Source organism: Pelobates fuscus, chromosome 4, assembly GCF_036172605.1.
Source record: "Pelobates fuscus isolate aPelFus1 chromosome 4, aPelFus1.pri, whole genome shotgun sequence".
Taxonomy (NCBI): Eukaryota; Metazoa; Chordata; class Amphibia; order Anura; family Pelobatidae; genus Pelobates; species Pelobates fuscus.
In genome coordinates this window covers 200,246,973-200,267,134 of record NC_086320.1, presented here as the reverse complement: position 1 = coordinate 200,267,134, position 20,162 = coordinate 200,246,973, and the positions used below count along the sequence as shown (strand labels likewise).

The 20,162-nt window shown below is 40.8% G+C and overlaps 1 protein-coding gene across 2 annotated transcripts in view; it reads left to right on the top strand.

The window, feature by feature from the left end:
• FBXL7 (F-box and leucine rich repeat protein 7) overlaps positions 1-19,366 on the top strand; it is a 252,268-nt gene extending 232,902 nt beyond the window's left edge. For both annotated transcript variants that reach the window (XM_063450563.1, XM_063450564.1), the window contains exons 3-4: positions 9,161-9,772; positions 18,004-19,366. In XM_063450563.1, coding sequence (XP_063306633.1) covers positions 9,161-9,772; positions 18,004-18,740 — 1,349 coding nt within the window. In that variant the 3' untranslated portion in view covers positions 18,741-19,366. The remainder of the gene's footprint in view (positions 1-9,160; positions 9,773-18,003) is intronic.
• Positions 19,367-20,162: the final 796 nt, after the last annotated feature.

Here is a 20,162-nt window from a genome sequence, read left to right as displayed (position 1 = left end):
AAAGCAAAACACCAGGTCATAGAGCAATGCATACATTAAATGCATGGGACTTTACATATAAAAGTGTACAGCACCATACGGGACATTCAGACGTCCGCAAGTTTCATGGGATTAAACAACAAATGAATGAGTCTGTGATATCTGTTTTATATTGAGGACTGCATATCCAGTCATACCAAATCTAGTAGAAAGATTGGAGAGAATGCATAGCAGGTCAGTTGTGAGCTGTGAATAGGTTTTTCTGAATTTGGTTACGTACTTGAGTAAATAAGTAGATACACATAACATCCAGGATTAAAGCCAAGCTTTTAACTCCAGCAAAGGATCATTAAAATGTATTTTCATTTTCTTTAATATTACACCAGTTCCAATATGTGGTGGTAATGTACTCTAGCATTATAATCTAAAAAAAAAAAAAAAAAAAAAGATGTAATTAATTACAAAAGGGCCTTCACACAAGAATCTTGAAACATTCCATAACTACATTATGTACCTTCTCTCCTCTTGCTCATATACAATATATCTTAGTCCAGGAAGGATGCTGACAGACCTGATTTCTTTGCACCCCACTGGTTCTCAAACAACAGGATTCTGCAACTTCCTGGAGGCACTAGTAACAGATAGATGTCTTTGATTTGTGAGTTTGTTCGGCTACATATTTAGTTGATTTGTGTGTTTGGATGAAATCTGTATGTACAAGAAGAGCATTTGTAAATGTTGGAGTGTTTTCAGAGGATGAGAAAGTTATTTGATATAAACCATGATTTACCATTCAGATAACATATGGAAAGCCACATACACTTTGAGATCTATTCATAAAATAGTTTATTGCGATCTTTTGGAAATTGAACTGGCAAAACATTTTAAACAAATAGTTTATTTGTAATTGTTGTTGAGATAGAAAATGTTTACAACTCTTCGGCCTTGAGTCATGTTGGCCTAGATATTGACAATTTGGATTTTCAATTCACCTAAGTTCAGAGCTTCAATAAACCCATTGATGCTATATATTGTTAGGTTACGGTATGTATATATTTTCTATAAGTGACATTTAACTGCGCGTTAATATAAATCAGAAATGTACAGCTTCATAACTTGAAGCTCATAATACACAGAGGGTTTATCAAACATCTGGAATTTAATAACTAATTCTGTTTGAACATCTTTGGGGACTTTTAACTATCTGTGAAATTACTTATATTATCACAGTGATCTGGAATGTCAATATTATTTGAAATCCTACAATGTGAGCTGGCAAATGTAAAAATCACAGGTTTAGTTTAATGACCACAGGCAATAGTCTGGTGCATATTTGATAAACCTTTCAACAAATTCTAGGTTACAATATTTTTTATCAGTACTGTAATGGAATTATAAATATCTTTATAACTTGCTGTGCTTTTCTAAGCATAAATCTAATCTAACAGGTTCTCTGAGAAAAAATAGGAAATAGGAGAGAATAGGCAAGGCTGCAGATGGGTAGGGAGGAAAGTTTGGGGAAGTTAAAGAGAGATATTAGAAATGGCACAAGAAGTGGGTGTGTTTTGGCTGGTGAAGAAGACTTCATCTTGCCAGCCAGATTAGTGGCAAAAGGTAATAGAGAGAGTTGTGGAACTTGGGGAGGTGAAAGAGATGAGCACTCAGACATAGTACACAGAACACAGGCTAGTGGGCCAGTCTGTGACTGGTGAGAGTGGTGGAGTCTACTGGCCATTCACACTTGAGGAACAGGCAGAGAGAGGATAGATACACTGTTGAGGAAAAGGAAAATGTGATTGAGGCCTGTATGGATACTAGGTAATAAGAAATTCCTACCTTTGTCCTGTAAAACATATGATGTTTGATTTAATAACTCTAACGGTTTTCCTGCCTATTCTTCTCCACTCATCTGCCCATATCATGATGATGTGAGTCAATGATGGACCTAGAGAATCACGTTTGTCTACACTCAGAATGATTACTGAGGATGTCAGGGAAGAAAGGAAATTGGAAAGGAGGAGGGGGCTGATCTATTTGCTTACCATATACATTTTGTCTATTGACAATTGTCCAATATCTTGACATGCACAGTTGCCTTGAAGAACTTCTTGTGACAGTCATATATAAAAGGGGAGGGGACATTGCAAAACTGTAAGTATAACAGACACACATACAGCAAAGTTCCTCTTAAAAAGGTTCTGTCACCTTCTGGAGTGTGTGCATAGTTTGCAAAAATCCCCTGCAGTGACTTCTCATCTAGTAGTGCATTGACCAAGGGGTGCAGGGAATAGTGAGTTATACTTAATTGAACCTGTCCTCTCAGCTGCCGCAATCTTCTTCCTGCTGTTCTTTTTCAACCCCTGGCGCTTCAGCTGCCAGTAGCTCATACATGAGTAAGGGTACAAGATTGTAGTCTATGGAAGATCACACGAGACAACAGGGTCCTCCATTGACAGAGCCTTTTTCCCCTTGGCCATCACTGCTGATGGGAGAGGGCTTGACAATGCCTGACAAAAGGCATCTCTGCCTTTTGGGAAGTGTAGGAAATATACTAAGAAAATATAGAAGCTAATTATAACCTTCCATAAAAATGTCAGTAGTCTACAACTTTATTCTGGTTTTAAATTTTTATTATAATTTTTTTCTTCATGTTTCCTTCCACAATTATCTGTTATTATCTATTATCTATTATTACACTAATAATGATAAGAAACAAGTATGAAAGACCTGCTTTTAAAAATGCTGAACGATTTTTTATAAACTACATTGCGTGTTGTAATTCCCATTATAGAGTATCTTTTCAGTTGAAAAAAAATCCACAAAGATCACGGGGAACAAATAATTATGCTTAATCATATGCATGTTAACCAAACAGATACAATTCCATTAAATAATGTTGCCTTGCAGATTTAATTATATAATATTATATATTATTACACATTGTTTGTAAGGTCTCTAATAGATGATCACAACCACAAACCAGTACAATCTGCAATCTCCAGCTCCCATGAGAATGCTAAAGTCGAAAATAACCCGTAGCTGACCCTTTGTTTCTGAAATCATTTAACTGGCACATTACATTTAAACTATTATTTAGATTCCCATATTTATAGAGAATAATTGGAAGTAGTTAAGTAAGCATGCACTTTATTAATTCATGATTCATTTAACAGAAATTGCTAAGAATGTCAATTTTAGAGTCTTCCAAATATGTTAAAATGATGATCCAGAAACAGCTCATTATAGTTTAACTGCACTTCCTGAAATGTCTTCGATACACTATTTACACTATGTCTGTTGTTGACAATGTGCTCGTCTGGCTCCATCTTTTTATGGAAAACTGTGGTTTCCAAAAACGATGTACTTGTAAATCAATCATGTAATAAAAAGTCAGAGTTTTACCTTAAATGGCTGCTCTAGTACAGGATTTTACAACCCTACAGTAGTTAGATTTACATAGCTGGTATTTTTGTTAATTCAGAATACCTAGCAGTATATATAGTTTACATTTGTAGCCATTGTATTACTTCTGCATGGGAAAACACAGTCACATCTGTACAGAGAAACACTGTCATATGAGGCTGCCTAATATGCAGGCCAAACCTTAAGTAAGGAACCACCCAAATACTTGTAAGATGCCTAAATTGGCTCTCTAAGTGCCATCAGAAATGCACAATATTGCAAAAAGATGGTATTTAGAGCACCCTTTGATTACTTTCAGCTACAAGAGTGAATACAAATTGCAGTGATTTGTAAAAAAAATCACAGCAGCTCCTAGACTGCCCCTCTGAGCTGTCAAGCAGATAGCGCAGAACGTACAATGAATGGAACTACTCTTTGAGGAAAAATATTTATCCCATAAACCTCTGTTCGATGGGGTTTAATGGGAACAAATCAGACCCTGTAGAGCAGAATAAGGAATTCCTGATTGGAGCATTATTAACTTGGCTGCCGCTGCTATAGCCAGGCCCACAAAGCAGTAATTCTCTGGTGACCAGAAGATATGTGTGGTGGAACCAACCTCGCCACTGGTCATTGGAGAAGCCTGTTTGCCCGCCTCCTGCCTGCTGACTATGGCCCCTGGGAGATTTGACCCTTTAAATACAGGATTTGGGCATGTTGTATTGTATTATGCTGCTACTGGCCCTTTAAGAACCATCTGGGGACATACTGTGGAGTTACTGGGTGGCCACCATTTCATGTATCAGAGGCACATGGTGAGAACAATGGATGAAGCACATGATGAGAACAATGGATGGCGGCCATTTTAACTCACAGACACTGTTGTGACTTTTCTATACGGTGCCATCTCGCCGGTATTTGGTGCACAAAGACATTGTGCAGTAGTTTTAAACTATACAACAGGGGACACATTATACAGTAATTATTTTTTTATATAATCTGTATATGTTCTGCGGAATCTGCATTAAACCGTATCTTCCAAACTACTGAACGGATCTGGGTGAATTTTGGATATGTGGTTCACCCAGATCCCCTGGTTCTGAGGGTATACTGGGGTTATTGCATGTTTTGGGGTCCCTGTGATATGTTTTATAAAACTGTACTTCTCTGTCTGTGATAATTATATTTCCCATTGTGTTCAGTAATCATATCACAGGCAGAGGGGAGGATTTTGTGTGGGAGTGTCTGTGTGTATTGTACGTATTGATTGGCTGTTCTGTAAAACCCTTTGGGCAGTACTATGTTTGTGGATTGGGAATAAAAGAGGCTGTATGTGCCAGTACAGTTAGTTCTGCTTGACCTCAAAACGAAGTGTTGTCTCGTTATTGGGGGGAATTGGATTGTATGCTGATTGCCAGGAGTGTAAGCTGATTGTATGCTTTTCCTGTTCAGCTGTTTACAACATTCATATGCTTGAGAGCATTTGTATGCTTCTCCGGTTCGGTGGTTGTGGTGTCTGCTGCAGTGCTTGGAGTCCTCAGGAAGCGCTAGGAGCATCCTTCAACGGAGGTACCCAGTCGGGGTGCCAGGTGATCCGTTACAATATGTATTTTTGTTTTTTAATTCTTTATTGATTTTTAAAGAACTTGTAACAAAATATTTGAAAATTGCTAAACATTTCAAAATTACAGAATATATGAATATTTTATGCTCATGGAATGGAGTTGTTAAATCAACAGTTTGTACTATTTTCAAATTTCCATTTACTCCGTAGTTGCTGAACTACAACTCCCATGATTCTTTGAATTGCATAGATAGTCAGAGAATCATGGGAATTGTAGTTCAGCAACATCTGGGGGGCCGGAGTTTGAGGACCCATGATTTATACAATTGTTTATGCTTGTCTCTAAGAAACATAGATTAAGACTTATCAATAATTAAGACAAACATAACAACATTAAAGGAACACTATATAGTCAGGAACACAAACATGTATTCCTGACCCTATGGTGTGAAAATCACCATCTAGCCCCCCTGGGCCCCACTAGCCTCCTAAAAATAGCAAAATCTTACTTTTATTCCAGTCTGCTGCTGCTGGCTCTGCCCCTGATCTGCCTGCTTGGCTAACATCATCAAAAGTGATGCTCTCAGCCAATCACAATGCTTTCACATAGGAAAGCACTGGATTGGCTAAGACTGTCAAGAAGGCAGATCCGGGGCAAAGGCAACACAAGTCAAACACAGCGCTGGCCTATCAGCAGCTCTTCATAGCAGAGGATGAAGCCACTGAATGGCAGTGCTGCACAGTGCAGCACTGTCACAGGAAGCACCTCTAGTAGCAATCTGAGGAGTGGCCAGTGAAGGTATCCCTAGGCTGTAATGTAAACAATGACTTTTCCCTGAAAACAGTGTTTACTGCAAAAAGCCTGAAGGGAATGATACTACTCACCAGAACAAATACAATAAGCTGTAGTTATTCGAGTGACCATAGTGTCCCTTTAGCAACATTGTGCAGTCTATATTATTTTATTATTGATCTTTTTTACCTTTCGTTCCCCTCTTTACTTTTCCTCTCCCTTCTATCTACCCTTTTTTTTTTTTTTTAACCTTTCTCTTTTCTTTGAATGTAGGGTGTACAATATGTATTTTAATATATGTATATCATTAACAATATTGGCTAAATTGGAAATTATTTTTTCAATTTGCCCATTGTGTTACAAAAGTTCTAAGCAAGGTAACAAAAATAAATATATAGATACCAAAGACTGGCGTATTGCTTTACTATGATACTGTTTGTTATCCATGTTCTGTAGTTTTCCTGACATATAATGTAAGTAATTAGCACTGGTTAACACATGGAGTTAGCTATATGGGTGTTTTTTGTTTAAACAAGCGCTGTAATCCAGCAACCTCTGATTTCTGCATTTGGCTGACCACCCAAGAGGCCATTTGACAAGGAGAGTTATTGGAAAGTAAACTAGCTGATAGATCTGGAGGCTTAAAGGGGTTTATACACATAACCATCACGCTATCTTCTCTGTTCTGCTCATCAAGCAACATTCCAGTTTAATGTCAGTAACTGTCACAAGGATCATAAAGCAACTGACTGGGAGTTTATCTTCTACTGACAGATTGACAAGAGAATAACTGCGGGATTCGTTTCTTTACTTTAGATAAAAATAGCACAATTATTATTATCAATAATGTATATGTTAACGTATACATGAGGAGTATTTTCCTTATGGCTTTTCACACACAAAAAAACACTATCCCAAAATACTGTGTTTTCCCCATATAAAATTCCGTTAAGTTCCAGAGTGCAGAAAATGTAGTGATTACAGGATGGTACAGCGTACAAGAATCCAGTTGATAAGACCCAATTAACAGAAATGGTGAGATATACAAATAGCTCTGGAATGTAACAGATAAGAATTTGAATCTGACAAACTGTGATAATTTTAAAAAATAAATAAAGTGTGAATAGTGAATCTTTGTGAATCTTTAAAAAAAATATGTGTACACCTTTCAGTTATGTCTGCTCATCTATTTTAGTTTTTACTTTTAATTGTTGGATAAATCATCTCCTATCAGAAAGAGTAGTAGTTTCTTCAGTGAAAATGTGTTTACATAATATGTTAAAGGACCACTATAGGCACCCAGACCACTTCAGCTCAATGAAGTGGTCTGAGTGCCAGGTCCCCCCTAGTTTTAACCCTGCAGCTGAAAACATAGCAGTTTCAGAGAAACTGCTATGTTTACATTGAGGATTAATCCAGCCTCTACTGGCTGCCTGACAACCACTAGAGGCCGCTTCCGCGATTCTCAGTGTGAAAATCACTTTGAGATAATGCTGGACATCCATAGGAAAGCATTGAGTAATGCTTTCCTATGGGCGGTTTGAATGCGCGCGCGACTCTAGTCACGCATGCGCATTCGAAGCTGATGTCGGCAGGGGGAGGAGAGATTACCAGCGCCGAGGGAGCCTGGCGCTGGATTAAGGTAAGTGGCTGAAGGGGCTTTAACCCCTTCAGCCCTGCGGGAGGGGGGGGCCCAAGGGAGGGGGGACCTAATAACCCTATAGTGCCAGAAAAATGAGTTTGTTTTCCAGGCACTATAGTGCTCCCAGGGCCGGCGCGTCCATAAGGCGGCACAGGCGGCCGCCTTAGGGCGCACCGGCTGTGGGGGCGCAAAATTCCAGTGACCGGCAGGAGGGAAGTGCTCCCTCCTGCCTGGTCACCTCCTGGATCCCCGGAGCTGCTGCGCGGCGTGCGGCTGAAGTTGATCAGGAGGCGGCGAGGGAGCTCTCTGATCTCTCTGACCGGCTCCCTCGCGCGCCTTTTGCTGATGCCGCGGGAGCCGGAATATGACGTCATATTCCGGCTCCCGCGGCATCAGAAAACAGCCTGCGAGGGAGCCGGTCAGAGAGATCAGAGAGCTCCCTCGCCGCCTCCTGATCAACTTCAGCCGCACGCTGCGCAGCAGCCTCACTGGACCACCAATGAAAGACCCACGCCAGCACTCCAGGTAGGGAGGCTGGGTGGGAAATTTAAATTTAATTTAGATAATTAATTACTGTGTGTGCATGTGAGTGTGAGTGTGTGTGTGTGTGTGTGTGTCTGTCAGTGTGTGTGTGTTCGAGTATGTGTCTGTGAGTTTGTGTGTGTCTGTCAGTGTGTGTGTGTGAGTGAGTGAGTGTGTGTGTGTGTGTGTGTCTGTCAGTGTGTGTGTGTGTGTGTCTGTCTGTGTGTGTGTGTGTCAGTGTGTGTGTGCATGTGAGTATGTGTGTCTGTCAGTGTGTGTGTGTTCGAGTATGTGTCTGTGAGTTTGTGTGTGTGTGTGAGTATGTATTTTTCTGTAAGCCTGTCTGTATGTATGTATCTGTATGACGGTATGCCTCTGTATGTATGTATGTGTCTGTATGTCTTGTACGTATGTTTCTGTATGCATGTATGTAACTGGATGTATGTTTGTCTCTGAATGTCTGTATATATGTCTCTGTATGCATGTATGTAACTGTATGCATTTATGTCTCTGTATGTACGTATGTGTGTGTCTCTGTATGCCTGTATGTCTTTGTATGCATGTTTCTGTATGTATGTATGTGTCTGTATGACGGTATGCCTCTGTATGTATGTATGTATGTCTCTGTATGTATGTTTCTTTATGCCTGTATGTCTGTATGTATGTGCCTGAATGTCTTTGTATGTATGTTTCTGTATGCCTGTCTGTATGTATGTGTCTGTATGACGGTATGCCTCTGTATGCATGTATGTCTTTATATGCCTGCATGTCTCTGTATGCATGTATATCTCTGCTTGTATGTCTCTGACTGTATGTGTCTGTATGTCTCTGTATGATTATTTCTGTCTTTGTATGACAGTGTACCTGTATGACTTTGACTGTGTGACTGAAAAATGATGCCTGTGTGCCTGTGGCTTGGGAGGAAAGACACACAGGTGAAGATGCATTTTTTTTTTTAAATTAGGGTTGGGGGCGCCAAAATGCATCTTCGCCTGTGTAACTAAAAATCCTAGCACCGGCCCTGAGTGCTCCTTTAATGATATATTACTATTTACTGTAATATTTTGTGTGTATTTGCTATATTAAAGTAGGCATGACATCTAACTATCACAATGTCCACTTTTGATAAATCAATGTTTGCAGAACATTATTCCACGAAGAACTGCTTAGAATCTAGTGATACAGAGAACGCTTGTTTAATTTTCACACATATCCAAATTCTTATAAGTTTTTTTCTTCTTTTTTTCATTCTTTCTAGACTCCGACTTGAGCATGCGAACACTCAGCACACCAAGCCCAGCACTAATATGTCCACAAAACATACATGGCTTTCAGAACGGCAGAGGATCCTCCACCTCATCTTCCTCTATTACCGGCGAGACTGTGGCAATAGTTCATTCACCGCCTCCAACTCGTCTGACCCATCCTCTTATTCGTGTTGCTTCAAAGCACCTGAAAGAACAAGCAAACATCGACAGATTGCCTGACCAATGTATTATTCAAGTTTTCTCTTATCTGCCCACTAACCAGCTCTGCCGTTGTGCCAGAGTGTGTCGGCGCTGGTATAATCTAGCTTGGGATCCAAGGCTATGGAGGACTATTAGACTGACCGGGGAAACAATAAATGTTGACAGAGCCTTGAAGGTTCTAACCCGCAGACTGTGTCAAGATACACCCAACGTCTGTCTCATGTTGGAGACAGTAATTGTTAGTGGCTGCAGGCGGCTCACAGATAGAGGACTTTATACCATCGCTCAGTGCTGCCCAGAATTGAGAAGGCTTGAGGTTTCCAGTTGTTACAACATATCTAATGAAGCAGTATTTGACGTGGTATCATTGTGCCCAAATTTGGAGCATCTAGATGTATCAGGTAAAAAAAAAAAAAATAATAATGAAATGTTTGTTGTATTATCCTTTGTTAAAAATCACTACCCATGAGATTTTTTAATTAGCCAAGTGGAAAATTGTTCAAGTTACACCTCACAAAGCAATGCTTAAGGGGGGCTGACAAGACAGTTATAAATCCTAATGACATAATGGTGTAATTCACCTGACACTAGATAATCTTCTGTTCTGGTCTGTGTAGAGTGTTTTCTACAGTTATACATCTAATATACAGGATGGTTACCCCTTTTTTTTCTATTACACACAGTTTTCATGTTTTAAATGAATTTGAGGCAGTACATACCACCATGATGGAAGGGTTTAGTGGAATAATTACTGTAATTATAGTGGGCCTTGCTTATAGGACACCTAGACTACCATTAGAAAGCATTTAAATTACCTATTATTTGTCAGAATGTCACATTGATGGTTAGGTTCCTTCCGAAAGGCTTTGGTAATGGTGTTTTTAATACAGAGGGGGGATTGGCAACCTGTTTTAGTGATGTAGTATGGTTAAGAAATTGCCTGGTAGTTGCTGGACCACAGTGATTGTTGGCACACTAGAGAGCGATGTTGGATAAGCAGTCACTATCTGTAATTTCCTAGATATGTTTGTTTGGTCCATACCCCAGGATTTTGAACCTGACAGTTATTTCTTACTGTGAACTAATAGTGTGTATATAATCCCAACATTAACTATTAAGGCAATGGGGTGCAGTAATCCATGCATGAAGAAAGAGTAAAGTTGGGGCAACACTCACTGCTTTATGGTCGGTGTGGCCATGAAGCCAGGACGTCAGGGAACACAGGAGATAATAGGCACAGAAACTTTATTCCGATAAAGTAAACAGAAACAATGTTTTGCCCCATTTCAGAAATGGTACTTCCAATGGATGTCATTCTCTTTAACTGGTCAAAGAGAAAATCTTCCCGACAACAATAGCTTTCCAGTGACATTTTGAAATAACCGGCAGGGAGACGCTAATAAAGGGGCACATGACGCTTTTAAAATGCCAGGATGCTGAGATAAACTGCTCTCTTTCTGTGTATCTCATATGTTTGTAATTGCATTACTTTATCTGGAGAACATCAATATGGCATGGGTTACAACATATTTAAATGATGTAAGATTTGTTCTGAGATACAACTAAAACTGAATTTTATCATTCCATTTATCTGGTTATAATGCTTTTGAAATGCGCAAATACAACAGTGAAGTCTATGTCATGCTGCTTAATTATTTGTAAATGTTGAATGCAACCAGCATTCCTTGCTTAACAACTTTCAGTTAGAGTAGTACAGGACTCCCTTAAGGCATGTAGATCATTGGAGTTTACAGCCCACAAAATTATGAAGAACAGAGGGCAATTTGTATCCAGAGCTGCATATGGCTGACTGTAGGCTGATGTTTAGACTGATCATTTCATGTTCTCTTTGTTTGAATCCAAGTCTCAGAGTGCTATACACAAAATTCATGCTGTTTTTATTTACGAATGACTAGCAATGGTTATTGAAGCAGATAGGAAGGAAAGTGAATGTAGCAGGATTTTTTTTTTAATTCTTACAGACTGAAATGGAAACTAACATGTAATGAAAAGTCACATAGAATATAGAAAATATAAAGCTTACCATCCAAGTTCTAAAATGTCCTCTTAAAAGGTACCTATAATGCCTATAACTATGTATGCTCTATTGAACGAGCATCAAATTTCAGTTAGACCTGCTAGCAAACGATCAGTTGGGAGAAAAACCTATTTAAAAACATATATTTAGCTCTGGTTAGGGAGTATAGGAATGGAATGACTGTCAGTGGTGGCTGGTGAAATTTTAAGATGGTGGGTCACCAGACTCCTTCCCCCAAATTTTACTCCTCCCTTTACAGTACAGAGATCCTCATACAATGCAAAGAGCTGAGCATAATACAGAGATGTTCATAAATTAAAACAAACTGGACACCTTATAAATATATCTATAAAATACATAGAGCTGGGTACAATACAGATTCCGTGTGGCGGAGTTTCAAATCTGTAGGTGTGCTCATGCGTACGTTCATATGGATCGAGCGTGATGACGCGTAACCATACTACAAACAGAGTTGAGAAGAAATAGAAATATTATACACAGAACTGGGCACTTAGGGTTTGATGCTATGCGGCCAGTGCCGATACTGCAAAAATAAAGACATACAATTGCCGGTATTCTTCTTTGAGGAGAATGTGCTGAAATATCGGCACCGGCCACCAGGGTGTGCAGTGCTCTCAGGCTGTTCTAGAAAAACTTGTTGGTGCCTGAACTGTGTGTAGAGGGCTGAGGTGTGTGTGTGTGTGTGTGTGTGTATTCAGCAGTGTGTGTGTGTGTGTATTCAGCAGTCTGTGTGTGTGTGTGTGTATTCAGCAGTCTGTGTATATGTATTCAGCAGTCTGTGTGTGTGTGTGTATGTATTCAGCAGTCTGTGTGTGTGTGTGTATTCAGCAGTCTGTGTGTGTATTCACAAGTAAATAGCAGTGCAAAATATTCCCTATATTTGTAACTTTTGCAAATCGGATAGCGTAACAATAAGTTCAATAAAAGTAAAAGCTAAATAAAACGTATCACAAAAAAAGTAATACGCAGAATAACCTCTACCAGCATAGGAAAAAAGCACTGTAATGTCCAATGGTGAAATTTACCAAATTAAGGGTGATAGGAGCAATAGGTAATACAGAAGGGCTTAACAAAGATTCCTTACCTAAAAAAAAAATGCAGGTACCAGGAACACAAGTCACAAAATTAGTTACCATGCAAATTCTTCTAGTCTCTGTGTGTGTGTACTCAGCAGTCTGTGTGTGTCCTCAACAGTCTGTCGGTGTATGTATTCAGCAGTCTATATACGTGTATTCTGCAGTCTACGACACACTGCTATACACACACACACTCATACAGACAGTATATACACACACTGCCTCACATATACAACACTATACACACAGTCAGACAAAGTACAAACATTGTAAGTATTTTATTAGTGATTTAGGGAATTTTCTCCTTCCAAATGTTTTCCTTCCTTTATGTACATCCTGTGCTGTGATGTCACGCATGTATAATTAATTATGCAAATTAGTATGGCCAGTAGTTTTTCCAAAAAAGGTGGTAACCCTAGGCACAATACAAAGGTACATATGCAATACACAGAGCAGGGTAGATTAGAGATATACCCATACAGCAGGCATGATTTCATCTTCAGTGGTGTTTCTGCTATAACTTTAGTTTTCTATGAAATATTGCTGCTGTTATAAAGAAGGCCGGCCTTAGGCCTTTAGGAGCCCCGTGCGAAAAATCTTTACAGCGCCCCTCTGTGGTTACACCCGCTCATCTAGGTATAGTATCGTATAGAAGTGTAGTGTTTGTATAAGGGGCTTTATGAAACTAATAATGATTTAAAAAAAAAAAAAAACTAAAACAGCATTTCATCCTGTCATCCAGGCAGCACAATGCCTTGGGCCAACCATGAATGCAGGTGTATATGTTTGCAGTGTCACATGCACAAAGTCACACAGGCAGTCACACACACACAGTTACAGGCAAACAGCCACACACACACACACACACACACACACACACACACACACTGTAACAGGCAGTATGTCTCACACACACACACACACACAAACAGGCAGACAGTCACATATACAGTTAAAGCTAGACAGTCACACACACTGTCACATATATACACAGTTACAGACAGGCAGTCACACACACACAGTCACAGGCAGGCAGTCACAGACACAGTTACAAGTAGAGACACACATAGTCACAGGCAGTCACACACACACACACACAGTCACAGGAAATCACACACACAGTTACAGTCAGTCACACACAAACGCACACACACACACACACACACACACACACACAGTTGCAGACATCACACACACACACACAGTTTTATCTTTTTCCATTGTGGGCTGGAGGGGGAGGGGTGGAGGCAGTACAGTCCCTTGTCTAGTGTGCTGCAGTAAGGACAGCCGGATCAGGCCACATTTGGCCTTACCCCTGCTGCCAGTTTAGCGATGCCTCCCGTTTAGCTCTACCTTGCTTCCCACTTTGCTCCGCCCTCTCTTGCTTACGTTAGGTAGACTTTAGAACTCTGCATTGCTGGCCCCTGCATGTGCGAGACGAGTCAGCCGACCGGCGCCCCTGTTGCACACCCCAAAGGCCGACCCTAGTTATGAAACATGTCAGCTACTCCATTAGTTCTCAGCACACTGTGTGCATATTGCTAATGCCTCAAGATACTGATAGATTCTAACTATGTCAGCTTCTACTGACACACTATTAGCTCTCAGCACACAGTGTACATAACGTTGCAGCAGCAGGATACTGATAGACTCCTTTTTAGCTTTGTGTCTGGCAAAATAATTATTCCGCAGTGGTAATGGGGAGCAAAGAAGAAGCTAACATGATTAACAGATGCAACGTTTATTACAGTTCAACAAATTGAAATCAGAATCAGATCAGTCCTCAGCGTTAGAGCCAAAGTCCTGCACTTTAAAATTTCACAACAATTTAACTGTCTGCAGCATGAGTTATCTCAGGTCTCAGCTGTAAAGTGATTGAGCATATTAAAGAAGATGGTGGGTATGTGCAGTAGGAAGTATTAAAACTATTAGTGACAGGCAACACAGTTCTCTCGGTCAGATATGTCTCCCTTTGATACCCTTGGACTTCCCTGGCTTTATGTGTATTAATTATATATTTGAGTAAATCCCGTGCTTAATCAACCCACAGGCAGTCACTGGTACTATTGGGGGAGAGAAAAAGCTATTATACATTTACATTTGGGAAGGGCCAGGAGCTGCTGTCTTCTTGCTTCTCTCCTCTATGGGCACTGTAAACCCTGAATGACAGCCAGATCTCTCCATATATCAATAAGCTCTTACTTTGTATATTAAAAATTATATCCCTGGATGTTATGTCTGCAAGTATCTTAAGAAGTATGTAGCAGGAACTGGGTGACTGGTCCCTGGCTTAGAATCCAGACCTTGTACAGATATGTCTGTGCCCCTTCTCCTCTGCCACCAGCGACCACCTGAGGTAGTGCTTGTTTTGGGTAAGGCATTGCCTTTAATTAAAGGACCACTATAGTGCCAGGAAAACATACTCGTTTTCCTGGCACTATAGGGTCTCTAGCTCCCCCCCACCCTTAGGGTCCCCCTCCCAGGGCCGCCACCAGAAATTTTGGGGCCCCTAACTGAGCTCAGGGTCTGGGCCCCTGGGGGCCCGCCTCCAAAACCGCCCACAGAGACCGCCTCCAAATCCCGCCCACAGGAATACACACACAGACACAAACACATTCACTGATACAAAAGGACACAGATACACACACACACACACACACACACTGATACATACTAACAGACACACATACTGATACGCATATAGGCATACATACTGACACACAAATACTGAGACATACACACATATAGACACACAGGCGTACATAGTGACAGACACATACTAACATAGATACAGACACACATGCATAAGGACATACAGACACAGACACATTCATAATGACATACAGACAGACATTCATACAGACATACACACATTCATACTGACATGCAGACATACATACACTGACATTCATACACACATAATGACATGCATACAGATATACATACATGCATACATACATACAGACATACATTCATACTGGCATACATACATTCATACAGACACTGACATCCATACATTCATAATGACATACATTCATACTGGCATACATGCATTCATACAGACACACATTCATAATGACATGCAGACATACATACACTGACATGCATACACATAGACATACATGCATACAGACAGACATACACACATTCATAATGACATGCATACATACACTGACATTCATACACATAATGACATGCATACAGATAGACATACATTCACACACAGACACACAGACAGACATACACACAGACAGACACAGACATAGACAAACAGACAGACATACATACACACAGACAGACATACAGACATACACACACACACAGACAGACATACACACACAGACAGACAGACATACACACAGACATACACAAAAACAGACATACACACAGACAGACATACATACACACACACAAACATACATACATACATACACACAGACAGACATACACACAAACAGACAGACAGACATACACACAAACAGACAGACAGACATACATACAGACAGACATACATTCACACACACACACACACACACACACAGAGCTCATTTTCCAGCCACCCTCCTGTTTCTTACCTTGTCTTTGCAGGAGGGTGGCTGGCTGGGGCTGATGGGACTGTCAGTCGGCTGGCTCTCCCTCTTCATTGTCGAGCGGGCGGGGCTCTCCCTCTTCATTGTCGGGCGGGCGGGCGCTCCCTCCTCCCGCGCGGAGTGAGCTGGGAGGAAGTGACCACTTCCTCCCAGCAGCACTTGCGCTGCGGCGGCAATTTATTTTTTAAAGGGGCCCGGTCGCGCTATACCACGGCCACAGCGCTGACCGGGCCCCTGAAGATATGGGGCCCATCGGGTGGCCCTAAGGCAACCCGATGGGCCCCATCAGCGTGCGGGCGCCGCAGTTCCGCCGCTACACGTGGGGCCCGGGCCGCCGGGCCCCCCAGGGCCGCCGGGCCCCCCAGGGCCGCCGGGCCCGTGACAACCGTTACGGTTGTCACCCCCTAATGGCGGCCCTGCCCCCTCCCGGCTCTAGGGTGAGGAAGGAGTTAAACACATACCTTTTCTCCACCGCCGGACTCTCCGCCTCCTTTCCTTGTCATCGGCTGAATGCACATGCATGGCAAAAGCCGCGCGCGCATTCAGCCAGTCTCATAGGAAAGCATTCTCAATGCTTTCCTATGGACGCTGGCGTCTTTTCACTGTGAAAAATCACAGTAAGAAGCGCGGAAGCGCCTCTAGCGGCTGTCAATGAGACAGCCACTAGAGGCTGGATTAACCCATAGGTAAGCATAGCAGTTTCTCTGAAACTGCTATGTTTACAGCCGAAAGGGTTAATCCTAGATGGACCTAGCACCCAGATCACTTCATTAGTGGTCCTTTAAATGGAACCACCAGCTAGTATGTATCATCCCTTTTGCCTACTCTTTATACATTGAGTGTACTGTCCCCTATTCCATGAGATCTCTGGATGCTATCTTTACAAAGATGCTATTTACATTATTAATGTCTCTTGCTAACAAAAGGTATAAAGTTTTATGTTTGAATGAGGTTTTGACTTAAATAGCTCACTCCATCGGAAAAACTCACACAATGAATAAAATAAAAATACAAATGCAGGCTTATGTGTGAAATGACAAAGTGGTACTAACAGTATCTCATCTATGTGGGAGGTTTATGCTGTTAATGCTATTCCCCTGACATGAATTAGGTAAAAAATGTAACCTATTGGGCAATACTTTCATTTTTTCTATATCTTTTAGAACAAAAGCTGGGAAATAAGGGGAAAATACCCGCATTGTAAGCAAAGTTTACAGTTCCAGTGGAAGCATAAATAGACAGCTGTTGAACAAACAGCTTGCTCATCCTTTTAAAAACTGTATAATTTCACTGACAGGAAACAAAGACATGCAATGAGTTCTTCAATACAGTTTGGTAAATGATTTTGCCAAGAATGCCAAGAACAGATATAATGGTCATGGATCAAGAGGTATTAAAGGAAATTGTTTTACTTTTGTTAAAATCACTTTGAACATTATTGATATTAAACAGGCTTCTGTGGCCTTTTATGCAAAACATTTGTGATCTAGCCAGCTAACTCAGCTCTGAACGTGATGAGCTGTTTTGCATAAGAAGTTTTCTACATCATAAAGACTAAACAGTCTTTGACATTTCAGAAATTTAAATGTGATTTAACACACCAAAGATAATAATATAAAATGTTAAATTCCATTGTCAATTCATTACATTTCCCTGTTTAGCAAATAATGACCAGGTTTTAATCTTTAAAAAGAGAACGTTACTGGTCAATATATTTAATACCTTCACTTGACATTTTAATGTATTAATTGATTTTACTATCACAAATTATTTTTGCTTGCAGTGTTTTGGCAAACAGAAAATGCAAACAAATGCAGAAAAAATGAGGAGTTGTTTGGTTGTATTTATTGTGATATTGTTTTTCAGTAAGTACTCCAAGTCTCTAAACTATATTTTTCTTTCCATAGGATGTTCTAAAGTGACTTGTATTAGTTTGACCAGGGAGGCTTCAATCAAGTTGTCTCCAATGCATGGCAAACAGATCTCGATTCGTTATTTGGACATGACAGATTGCTTTGTATTAGAGGATGAAGGTCTACACACCATAGCAGCACACTGCACGCAATTAACCCATTTATATCTGCGCCGCTGTATCCGCATTACTGACGAAGGCCTCAGATACATCATGATCTATTGTACATCCATCAAGGAACTGAGTGTGAGTGACTGCCGCTTTGTAAGTGACTTTGGAATGCGGGAGATTGCTAAATTGGAGTCCCGTCTGCGATACCTAAGCATAGCCCACTGTGGTAGGATTACAGACGTGGGTATCCGTTATATTGCCAAGTACTGCAGCAAGCTGCGCTACCTCAATGCACGAGGATGTGAAGGCATCACAGACCATGGGGTGGAATATCTAGCAAAAAATTGCACAAAACTCAAATCTTTGGATATTGGGAAGTGCCCATTAGTGTCTGACATTGGCTTAGAGTTCTTAGCTTTGAACTGCTTTAACTTAAAGCGCTTGAGTCTGAAGTCTTGTGAGAGCATTACAGGTCAGGGACTACAGATTGTTGCCGCCAACTGCTTTGATCTACAGATGCTCAACGTACAGGATTGTGAAGTCTCGGTAGAGGCTCTTCGGTTCGTCAAACGCCATTGCAAGCGTTGTATCATTGAACATACAAATCCAGCATTTTTCTGAGTGAACATGTATTGCACTCAGGATAGTTATCTTAACATTTGTGTGCCAAAAGAGCTTGCAGAACAATGCAAGCCAACATGTTTATCCCTCTGGTACCCAAATGACTAATTATCAAGACGAGAAAAGAAAAAAAATTACATACACATGCGGCAATTTATCCTTATGTGATTCAGCTTTTTGTATGGTCTGGTTAGCAAACGTCTTTTTTTATAAATATTTTTTTGTCTACAATTTAAATATTTAGCTACAGAAGGTGTATAATGAACTTGCATTATTTCATTAATGCATAAAATGTGTGTATGCCATATATAAAAATATATATTAAACTAAACAAGTGTTTTTTTTCATACTCTGAATGTCATTACACCACAGGAAAAAGGATATTGCTAATCAAGGTGAATGTTGTGAGACCAGAAGAATTAAGAATAAAATCTGTTTCTGTCTTTCATGTTATGAGTGAAAGAAAGCATGCTGATGGGGCGTGAAAGCGGACATGATTAACAGAATTAAATAAGTATAATAAGTATAATAATAATTGTACCAATTATCTGGTTATATCTTAAAAACAAGGCATTCTGAGCAGCATGACTATCAAAGCTTGTTAGTGATAGATATGCTGCAAAGAGGTTCTGGGCACTGTTCTAGTGGACAGGGCCGGATTTACATAGGGGCTGACTCCAGGCCCATGGAATAGGCCCATTTGAAAAAATTTTTTTTTTACACACTACTCTTAGGTTTTGCCACCTGACTGGTATTTTAAGGCACAGCCGGTATTTGAGGCTGCCTGGTTGTGATGGTATTGCAGTAATACCGGCAATACAAATGCAAATATTTTTTTCAGTATAAACTGAGATTACTCTGCAATATCAGCACTGGCCAGTAGGGGTCACTGTGTATGGAGAGAGGCAGGGATAGGAAGTTACAGCATCTCCCTGCCTCTCTCTACTCACTGATCCGTGGGGGGAGCAGCTACACAGCACAGAGTCCAGACAGCAGCTCCCAGCCTGCAGAGACAGACTACAGCTCAGGTATGTGAAGTATGGGGGGGGAAAGGCAGCAGGGAGACATGGGGACACTGAGACACTAGAGAACACTGGGAAACATGGGGACACTGAGACACTAGTGTCTCTGTGTCCCTAGTGTCTGTCACCCCATTTCTCCCAGTGTTCCCAAATGTCTGTGTCCCCATGTCTCCCAGTGTCTCCCCATGCCTGTATCCCAAAGTGCCCCCATGTGTCTCAGTGTCCCCATGTGTCTTAGTGTCCCCGTGTCTCCCAGTGTCCCCAAGTGTCTCAGTGTTCCCATGTCTCACTGTGTCCCCATGTCTCTGTGTCGCCTAGTATCCTAGTGACACAGGACACACTGAAACATGGGGACGCTGGGAGAAATGGGGACACAGACACTGGGAGACTAGGGGACATA